The 11173-nt window shown below is 42.2% G+C and overlaps 1 protein-coding gene across 1 annotated transcript in view; it reads right to left on the reverse strand.

Moving 5' to 3' along the window:
* The window catches only part of ARHGEF28 (Rho guanine nucleotide exchange factor 28), a 155666-nt gene that overhangs the window by 38304 nt on the left and 106189 nt on the right, over positions 1 to 11173 (reverse strand). The window contains exons 19-23 of the mRNA XM_007457043.1: positions 10415 to 10593; positions 9287 to 9378; positions 7619 to 7801; positions 3992 to 4123; positions 986 to 1086 (exon numbers count right to left, since the gene is read on the reverse strand). Of these exons, the coding sequence (XP_007457105.1) occupies positions 986 to 1086; positions 3992 to 4123; positions 7619 to 7801; positions 9287 to 9378; positions 10415 to 10593 (687 nt within the window). The remainder of the gene's footprint in view (positions 1 to 985; positions 1087 to 3991; positions 4124 to 7618; positions 7802 to 9286; positions 9379 to 10414; positions 10594 to 11173) is intronic.

Consider the following 11173-nt stretch of genomic DNA (forward strand, 5'->3'; position numbering starts at 1 on the left):
GTCAGAGTAAGGAGTAAACTCTAACGACTATTTTCATTTTGGCCTGTGAAGTTTAACAAAACACTAAATCACAGCCATCTTTTCTATGGCTCTTAAAATATCTTTGGTTTCTCAGTCATATGTAATATATACAAAAATATATATGATATACAAAACGTTACATAAAGATCTGACAGATGTCATCTTCCCACATTAACACAGAGTGGTATCTGGTAATGTGCCTAATTCGATTTTAGATAAAGTTAAGCTCTTGAGCCCTAGATAATCCTGGGAAGGCCCACTAGCCACTTCTCAGAATCATATTCTTATTCCCTCTCTCTCTCTGACATCTCAGTTTCATTTGACGTTAGCAGAAAATTTCATGCATTTAATGTTTAAAAGAGTGTGTTATAACCTATGTGTATAGTACATAAGAAAAAAAGAAGAGGCGTTTGGAATCACTTTGCCCCAGAGCAGAAATTGGTTAGGTTGATTACAAGTCTATCACAAAAAGGCAGGTGACAACAGGGGTGGTGACAGGAAAACAATCGTAAAGGAGAGGAAGGTAAAAGAAAGTGAAGAAGCCAGAATATTCCAAAGTCAAAATTGTTTCTGCCACTTTAGCACCACCTGGTTGCATAAGGGCCTGGATGTCCAGGACCAGCTCTCAGCCAAGAGTTACTGTATGTAGTGGGTGAAAAGCTTGAGGTTTGCAGGGCGGAAAGCGAGACCAGAAGCAAAAGCGCAGACACACAAATAAACATTTGAGTTTTAAATCTTTTTAATAACTTTTCATTTGTTTCTTGGTTTACACCTACACGATATCAGAAAAGCAAGAACATTTTAAGAAGAAAAAAGTTGGAAAGTTTAAGTACGAATACTGAAATTGAGAACAATGCAGGAAAACACTTGCAGACTATTCACTGCCGTGGACACACCAGGAGCTGAGGTTGTTTTATTACACAAAGTAACCGGTGCTGTTTACTAACAAATCAGTTCACAATACCTTCTCCCCGGCATCAGAGACCGCCAGGTCGGTTCCCACACCCTGGGTCCCAGGATCCACATCCCAACAGCCTCTTCCTCCTGTCCCTTCTGTGACTAGTGCTGGAAGCACACCATTGAGACAGAAACAAAAAGGACATCATCAAACATCAGCCAGTAGACTGGGTTCTTTGTACTCAGCTGACACATATCCCAAGATAAGAAACATCACAACATCACATGTATAGAATATTCTTATAAGAGGTGCTAAAAAAGTACAGAGCAAAGTGCAGAGTCCCTGCCCCCAGGGAGCTTACACACTAGTAGATGCCAAACTGACCCACAGCATCCATTGTCACCCATCTTTTTACTTTTCTTTCTTTCTAGCGGAGAGATGTTTGTGGCACCAAAAGGGTAGGATTCTGCATCTCACTTTCACTTAATAGGAAAAGTCGCCTGTGGGGGGTTAAATTGAAAACAGGCACCATAGAAGAAAATCAAGGGCCAGTACAAGAGCAGCAGACCGTAAACAAGGTTAGAAGGGAGGCATCCAATGGCAGGAATGAAACATCTTTCTAAGCAGGTGAAGACGGCTAATACTTTATGAGCTCAGAGTCATACAAACTGAGAAGCTGTCCTTATCTCCAAATAACTTAATTTAAAAAATAATTTCCAAGTGTGTTTTTTCCCTCACAGTTCTTACTTATGCTGTAAATTCACAAATACGGTAAATACTGTATATTTAACATATGAAAACACAGAGATATTTCTAGTCCAGAGATATGTTTAAGTACCAAATACAGATTTCACGCCATCCATTAAATCTCCATTGGTGGGATTTTCTTTCTTTACCCACGTGAACTCAGTTAAAATTTATACCATGCTCACCTTGCACATATTAAAACTAGACTTTCCAAAACCCTTTCACACAGAGTCTCATTGGAACCATGTCCAATCAGGACCCTGGTGAAGTAGATATTCGCTTTGTGCTATCTTGAAACTTCATTACTGATGAAGGAAATACTTTTTCTTTATTTAAATTAATTAGAAAACACTTTGCTCTTTGGGAAATGACAGTCCTCTAAGATTCCAAAGGCCTCTTTTATTCCAAAGACGTTCTTGTTTAAGCAGAAATAGCTCCAAATTATATCAACTAAAAATTAAGTTCATTTTGCCCAAGCCAGTCAACACTTTTTCACTATAGTGAACGAACACTTTATAGAGATTCTTCTGTCACTCAAAAAACGGTTCAACTCTTGGGTACTATTCTTAACTCTTAGAGAGATGCCAAAAGCATTACCAGAGAATTAGCCATTCTCTCTTCCCCCCAGTAGATACGAGGACCATCAAATGGGAAAAGGAGCTGATGGTGAACCAAATGAAGGCAGAAGAGTGGCATGGACCAGGTCTCTCTGCTCCCGTATTCTATTTCAGAATTTCAGAATTTCACAGGAAGTAGATTCTACCTGTCCACCTGATTAGGTACTTCAAGGACTAAAAATAGAGGGCCTTGCTTGGTCTGTAAGCTCAGACTGACAGGGGTCCGACTTAGAAGGACCCAGTCCTCCAAGTCAATCATAGAACCAAACCATCCAGTTACAGACTTTCGTTCAGGACAGTGCTTCTCACCCTCATCAACTCTAGAAAGAGAATCAAACTCTTGTAGCACCGTGTTCCAATCTAGCCCAGCACTAAACGCCAGCACAAGACTAAACCGGTACAAGACCCCACCAACCTGCCCCTCCTCTATGTGAACCCTGACTTCAGGCCACCGTAAACAGCCTCTCATGGTTCTAGCAGATGTCAGGGGAGATGTGGATACAGACAGGGAGAGCCTTCGTTGCCTGGTCTGACAGGAGGTAGGTGCGGCCTGTGCTCCGAGCAGCTGCAGGAGCTGAATGGAGCCTGTCCAGCTGTCCCTGGGCTGAGGCAGATCCCTACACTGTATTTTTAGCTAGAACTTCCTCAAAGGCATCAGGAGGCTCTTCTTGAAAAAGGAAATCACCTGGGGCAGTACAACTCCCCTGACAAATCTGGGCTGTGTCCAAATGAAAAACACATGTGCACATTCTGAAAATAGAAACTCAGGATTAGATAAACTTAAGAATAATTATTAGCTAGGGTTTAAAAAAAAAATGTATAGAATTTTAAAACTGTACTGCTTCCATGTATCTTAATTAACCAAGGGATGCTGTTAAAGAAATTCTAAGGCAATTTAATCCTTCAATCTCTAGCTACTAAAGACATTTTATCTGTGCACAGAAGACCTGGTGGAAGTAAGGCTTTTAATCACCAGGACATAATGAAAACTATATCCTTTATGGTCCTATCTCAGAAACCTCTAGGGAACTAAATATTTAGCTCACAACTATACATATAATTCGGTTCTGAGAAATTACCTAAATCAATTCACCACATTCTATTTTTCTGTATTTAAAATCTACTGAAACAGTGTTTAATAAATGAATTCTGACCTCAACTAAAGTGTATGATAATGGTGATCAAGAATCTTCTGGCATTTCTGACTTTAACCCGAACACCAAACCTCATGTGTGTGTGTGTCTGTCTCTGTGCCTGTGCATGTGCATGTGTGCATATATGCATTAGATTCTAGTTTTCTGAGTTATGTTTTCTGAGTTGATGACATGAGATTAAGGTAAAGGTCCATTCATTCTTTAATGAACTGCAGGGACCCTTTTCCAAAAAACCAAAAAGTGTAAAAGCTCTTTCAAGACTGTATTCAGCAAGTCATAGCAAATACAAGGCAGGGTAGGGTTTGGACAAAGTACACAGCTTCCCTGGGTAATGGCAGTATAACCTACAAACTATTCTTTAAGTCCTTGTCCTTGGAACACCAGTGTCAATTCTATAGGTAAAGGAGTCTAGCATATTTATTCTCAGGTATTTTCAAAAGAATACACTCAGTACCCTTCAAATCAGGACAGAGTCATTGCCTTCATTTTATGTGCCCACTATATGCTCCAGGGACTATGCCCAGGCTCAATGCAAAGGCTACATGCTCACTTACAAGCAGTAGGTGATCCAGGTGCGTCCCGAGAACTGAACACATCCTGCAAAGCAGGTTCTCCACAACCTTCCTTGGCTGACTGACACACATCGCTCGTCTGGGAGGCCTTCACTGCAACTTGCAGGCTCTCGGCTAAGGAGAAGGAGGAAAACAAAAGTAAATTAAAAAATGTGTGTGTGTGTGTGTGTGTGTGTGTCTATATATATATATATATATATATATATATATATATATATATATATATATATACACACACACACACACACACACACACATTTTTTTTTTTTTTTTTTTTGCGGTATGCGGGCCTCTCACTGTTGTGGCCTCTCCCTTTGCGGACCCCCGGCTCCCAACGTGCAAGCCTATTTGATCTGCATCTGTTTTCATATGGCCCAGGAGCTAAAAATGGCTTTTACCTTTTTAAAGCATTGTTAAAATACACACACATGCACAAAGACGATTGTGTTCCCCAAACTGTATATGGCCTGCAGAGCCTAAAATATTTACTATCTGGCTCTATACAGAAAAAGTTTACCAACCCGCAATCTAGACCAATACTTTTAGCATTACTTTATGATAGAGAATTAATTCAATAAAAAAACAAACAGTATAAAAATAACTCAAATGCAACTTCCAGTAAATTAGTATGCTAAAAAACTTCCTGAAATCAATTAATTTAAATATGATATAAGGCATTAGGATTTTATTATTTATTTATTTATTTATTTATTTAGCTGTGCCGGGTCTTAGTTCCAGCACGCAGGATCTTCCTTGCCGCGTGCAGGATCTTTAGTTGCAGCATGCGAACTCTTAGTTGTGGCATGTGGGATCTAGTTCCCTGACCAGGTATTGAACCCGGGCCCCCTGCACTGGGAGGGCAGTGTCAACCACCGGATCACCAGGGAAGTCCCCAGGCATTAGGATTTTACAACTTGCTACTCAGAAATATTAGCTGTTCTTCAAAAGAGTATTTCCCCAAATGTGCCTTAAATAAAATACGGATTCCCAATCTTCACCCTAGACCTACTGGATCAGATTCTCCAGAGGAGAAAACAGGGGATTTGAATTTTAAACAAGCACCAATGGCTACTCTTAGGATCTGGTAAGACTGGGAAACGCCACACCAAGAAAGTCAAGTTCTTATTTACAATTAAAAATGTGCAACTAGCTCGTAGGATAGTATAATTCTGAGGACTCTACAAATACTCCTAAAACCCTCTGTCCAGTGATTCAATCTAGCAACTACTCGTTGAGCACCTACTCTGTTCTGGGGGCCACTGGGCATCTGCTAACTAATAAGGAGAGTTTGCAGACTAGAGAAGGAAAAAGACACACACAACTAACTCTGCTACAGGGCAGTGCACGATCAGTGCCAAGTTCTACCATACAGGTATCAGAGCATCACAAAATGCCCAGCAGCACAGGCTAAAATTGAGAGTGTGCAACTTATTTGATAAAGACATCGTCAGGGACAACGAGATGGTCCCTGGTTACGTCAACCCATTTGGAAGTTCTTCTGGCTTTATTTCTAAAATCTACCTTGCCTCTGCCCACTTCTCTCTACTTGCATTGCCAAAAGTCCTGGTCTAGACCGAGGCCCCAGCCTATCTCATCTCAGCCTCCATAAGCACTTCCTAACAGACTCCAGGCAAACTAGTCTCCTTCCGATCTTGTTTTCCATTCAGCAACCCTCATTCTTTTCAAGATATAAACAAGATCATGCTACACCCATGATTAAAAGCTTCCAACAACTAACATTCCACTGATTTGGGAATAAAATGTCTCTCTCTCTTTTTTTAAACCACAATCTACAAAGATCTGGTCCCTGCCCACCCATAGCAGCCTCCTCTGCCTCCTGTCACCCTACCTTCCTTCTTTCACTGAACATGCCAAGCCCATTCCAGATGCAGAGGCTACGTACTCACATTCTGCCTGCCCAGTAATGGTCCTCCCCCAGATCTCCAAACAGCTGGCTTCTCATCTGTCAATTTTCACCTCAAAATATAATCTCAGAGCAGTCTTTCCTGACCTCTCTACAGCAAAGCCTTCCCCTCATCCAATCCCATTATCTTATTTTCTTATGACTTTCTGAAATAAACTTGTTTCTCTGTGCATTGTTTATCTTCCCCAACTAGAAGTTTTTATGAAAGTATTACTGTTTCCTTAGTTGCCACCAACAATAGTGCACACAGTAGGTGGATGCTTAATGAATATTTGATGAATAAATGAGTAAGAGATTCCATCAGCGGACTCCACTTCAGACAACCCCTACACCCTCCTTAAGACCTCAGTCTCTTCAACCGTGAAATAGATACAATAGATTTGATCGTTTCTAAATTCTCTTCCATAGGTAGTGTTCTGAGATTCTAAGGTAGAACTTGGCATATGTTTTCTGCAAACATTTCTGCAGACAGTAAATATTTTAGGCTTTGTGGGCCGTACAGTCTCTGCTGCAACTATTCATCTTTGCCACTGTAGCAAGAAAACAGCCATAGACAATATGAAACAAGCGGGTGTGGCTGTGTTCCAATAAAACTACAGCTAAAAAACAGGTGGTGGGAGGTGGGATGCATTTAGTCCATGGTCTGTAATTTACCAACCCATGTGCTGAATGACAGCATTCCCTTCCACTCTCGGGTGGTGGCTCTTTTATCTCTCAAACCCTCTGTCTCTATTGTCACTTCCAGACTGTTGGCCCCATTTCCTCCCTAAACCTGTTTTTTCCTTGAAGTTCATGCCACCAGATTACACCACTCATTGGAACTCCTGCTTGCCATTCATCTCCAGACTCCTCAAACGACATGGCACCTTGTGCAAGTTCTCTCACCTCCCCCAATGCTACTCTTGTCAGAATTCTCTGTAATTTCAATTCTGTGAACACAGTCCTTCCAGTACCCTGGCCTATCATCTCCCTAACTTTTTCCCCTTCAGTGAGCTTGTCCTCCACCCTCCTTCAGCCATCAATTCCCACGGTTATGCCCTAGACTTTGCTGTTCTTCACACAGCACCCAGAGGGTTCCTTTTAAAACACAAATCAAGTCACTCCTCTACTCAAAACTCTGTACTGCTTTCCCATCTCACTCAGAATGAAGTTGTGAGTGCTTACCTTGATCCGGTCCATGTAATCTGAGTCCTAAGTAACTCTGACTCATCTCCTGCCACTCTCTACCCCTATGTCACTCTACCAGCACTGTCCTCCTTGCTGTTCCTCAAACAAGCCTGGCACTCACCTGCCTCAGGACCTTTGCACCTGCTGTTCTCTACATCTGGAACATTCTTTCCCCAGATATCTACTTGGCTTTCTCACTTACTTCTTGTCTGCTCACATAACACTATATCAAAGAGGCCTTCCCTGGTCATCCTATCAAAAATAGAAACTTCCCAGCCCTATCACTCTCTATTCCACTTACCCTTATTTTTCTTCATAGCACTTGAACCAAACTGACATTTTTTTAAATATATGCTGCTGTTTCTGGAATAAGTAAGGACTCTCTGTTTCTGGAGAGTAAGGATTTTGTCTTATTCTGCTGTGTCCTCAGCGCCAAGACCGTAGCACATGGCACATCGTAGCTGCCCAATAAACATTTTATGAGTTTGTTGAACCAAATCCTTCTGGAAGCAACTTACCTTCTTTCAGTGCTGCTGCCAGTAATGAGGCTGCCTGGGGAGGCTCTCCGGGGTCTGGTTTAATGAGGAGGTGGGGCTCTAGATGGACATCCTCAAATCCACTCAGCTCTCCAAGTTCAGCATAGATATGCAGCTTCTCTTCCAAATATGTGCAAATTTGTTGGTCTTGGTTACTGAGTATTTCTAAGAAACAGTATTTACCATCAAAAGTTATCACATGAATACAACTAATGAAAATCCAGGCTCTAAGATAAAGATGTTGCTAGTTAGCAAGCACTACACTGAACAGGTCAAGTACAAGTTATTGATTGGGTGGGACAAGCCTAGGTTGAAATCCTAACTATTCTACTTGGTGACTGTAGTTTCCAGCAAATGATTAACATCTCTGAGCTTCCTTTGTCTTTTCTGTAAATTTGCTGTACTCAGTAAATGTTTGTTTCATTTCCCATTCCCCTAATTCCCGAAAACCTTGCAAAGCCGATCTTTGTTTATTCAGGCTGTTTTCTATTAAGATTAAACATGAAGGTCAAGAATGAAAATTGAGGTGGCACTGTCCACGATGAGCGCTTCCCACAAGGGAAAACAAAGCAAGGCCTGGAACTGCTCGGCCTTCAGCCAGTCCTGGTCAAAACCAAACATACCGGTTTATGTTTTCCTTTCTCAACATCCAATGTCTTTAACCACCTTCGCATGCATCATCTTCCTCTAATTTCAACATGTCACAGAATTCTTAGAGCTTAAAGGGGCCTTAACCAGAAGCGAATTCAGGGGTTCTCAGTCTGCCTCAGAATCACTGAGGAAGAGTTTAAAATACTGATGTTTACAGCCCATTGCCCTCAGATTCTGGGGGAACTGATTGAGGGTGAGGCCCAGGCATCAGAATTTTTAAAGACCTCCCCAAGTGATTCTAAGGCCCAGCCAGAGATGAGAATCACTGAGCTCATCTAATTTCCTTACTTCATAGATTTGGAAACTGAGGACCAGAGCTATTGTGTTCCTTGTCCAAAGTCATACAACCGTGACCTAACACTGTGAGATCTAAAATCAAAACACTAGACAACAGGTCCAATGCCCATCTGCACCATACTGTCCACAATTGCTGTTATGTTACATGTAGAATTTTTTAAATATATTTTTAATCACTAAGGAGGGAGGGATTCATTTTATTTGAGCATCTTTAGTGCCAGTGTATATATATATATATATATATATATATATATATACATATATATGTATATGTATATAGATAGATAGATAGATATCTACTATCTATATAGATATATATATATGCATGTATGTATGTTTTTGTTTGTTTGTTTGCGGTACGTGGGCCTCTCACTGCTGTGGCCTCTCCCGTTGTGGAGCATAGCCTCCAGACGCGCAGACTCAGCGGCCATGGCTCACGGGCCCAGCCGCTCCACGGCACGTGGGATCCTCCCGGACCGGGGCACGAACCCGCATCCCCTGCATCGGCAGGCGGACTCTCAACCACTGCGCCACCAGGGAAGCCCCTGTATGTATTTTTTTGAGAGTGGTCGGGGTGGGCCTCCAGTGCACAGAATTAATCATTTAGTCATACGTGACTAAATGCCCATTCATGACACCTGGGCTTTCCCAACCTCCAAGGAGAACTGCACGACCCGGGAACGAGAGGCGTCTGCACTATACCTTGACATTGCTGAATTTTGGCCACTCTGGCTTCAGCTTTCTGCCTCTCTTCATCAGACTCACTTGTCCTTCCCCCTTCTTCTTCTGGGCAACTTTAAAAGACAATAGTCAAGAGAGACAACTGAAACCAAATCCAAGTATCTTTAGGCTCATTAGAAAGACATGGGAACTTGGCAGTAGAATTATTCGGAGAAGAAAAATTCAGCCGAAAGAGAATTCATCATGCCCCCTGGCCAAGAGATTTGGTTTTCTTGAGTATATAATGGACCTTGCATAATATAACATAGCTCTCAAAGTCAGCAGTTTAGGATGACTCAAATATTCCAACAAACACACACATACACAAACATACACTCATACATGCACACAATACCAATGCCACCAGTAGGTACAACTCAAATCATAATTGTTGCTTTCTACTGCATTTGGGCACTTCCATTCTTAATGAGGGTAGAGAGACTGGAGGGGATGGTGGTAGGGTGCCAGGTTGGGTGGGGCGCAGTGGAGGAGGAGGAATTTTATACAACATCCTTCAAGATCTAACTAATCAAGTTACCATTAAGAATGATCACCCTCACACCCCCGTTTATAAAAACTGTCTTTGCACAAGTAATGAGGGGTAAGTTGATGTAGCACACTTAGATCCAGCTATCTAAAAAGGTTTATTGAATGATTCTTCAGAATTAGGGACAAAGAGAAACACAGACATGGTCCCTGCCCTCAAGGAGCTTCCAATCTAATAACCAAACATATATGCATAAAAAAGATAATAGCTGCAAGGCTGAAGATGACAAGCACCAAATAAATGCTTTGAGAGCAGGTGTTAAGGAATTTCAGGTAAGGAAGAGACCAGTGGAACTGAAGAGGTCTTCAGGAAGGAGGTGAGCCACGAGCGGCACCAAGATGGGCAGGATTCACACAGGCAGAGGGAGACAGGGCGTTACAGGCAGGAAGGCATGGAGAAAAACGGTGCAGATGAGGGACTACTGCAGGCCGGGGCAGGGGCAGGGGGCAGGGAGCAGACCCTTCTGGCTGAGGCTAAGTTTTCATGCAGGGGAGACACAGTTAGAATATTTTCCCCAATGGAACAAGTCCATTGCCTCAATAATGGACAGAAGGAAATGTTACCTTTCTACTGCCTGTTGGATCCGCCTCATCCAGGTATTCCGTTCCTCCTTGGAGTTGGTATGAATTTCATACATCTCAGGACCAGCAGATGAAGCACTGATCAGAAACATTCCTCTCTCCTCATTTGCAACTTCCCTAGCAATGAGCTTCTGAAGGGAAATAACTGATGGCTTCTGATCCTACAGAAAATAGGATGAGGTGTAGATGAAACAGTGCCCTATTTAAAGCAAGGGTCTCACAAAACACAGTAGCTAAGGAAAGAAACAGTATTAGGCAAATCTTATTTCACTTCAAACTTTTCTCTTCCACAGAAGAGCTGTGGAAGTTCATAAGATTTCCAATGAAAAGGGTATGCTGAAGAGAGGTTGGAAAAAGATACAGGAGAATGTTTGTCCTTAAGAACTCGTGGTTTAAAAGAATATCTTTTAAAAAGAACAATCAGAGCAGTAAGAAAAAAATATCAAAACTGTTGTAATCAGGGATGGAGAGATTTTTCTAGAAGGGCATGGTATAGGAAACAGTGTATCAAATATTACAAAGAGGGCTCCCCTGGTGGCGCAGTGGTTGAGAGTCCGCCTGCCAATGCAGGGGACACGGGTTCGTGCCCCGGTCTGGGAAGATCCCACATGCCGTGGAGCGGCTGGGCCCGTGAGCCATGGCCGCTGGGCCTATGCGTCCGGAGCCTATGCTCCGCAACAGGAGAGGCCACAACAGTGAGAGGCCTGCGTACCGCAAAAAAAAAAAAAAAAAAAAAAAAAA

Source organism: Lipotes vexillifer, unplaced genomic scaffold (genome assembly GCF_000442215.2).
Source record: "Lipotes vexillifer unplaced genomic scaffold, Lipotes_vexillifer_v1.1 scaffold241, whole genome shotgun sequence".
Lineage (NCBI taxonomy): Eukaryota > Metazoa > Chordata > Mammalia > Artiodactyla > Lipotidae > Lipotes > Lipotes vexillifer.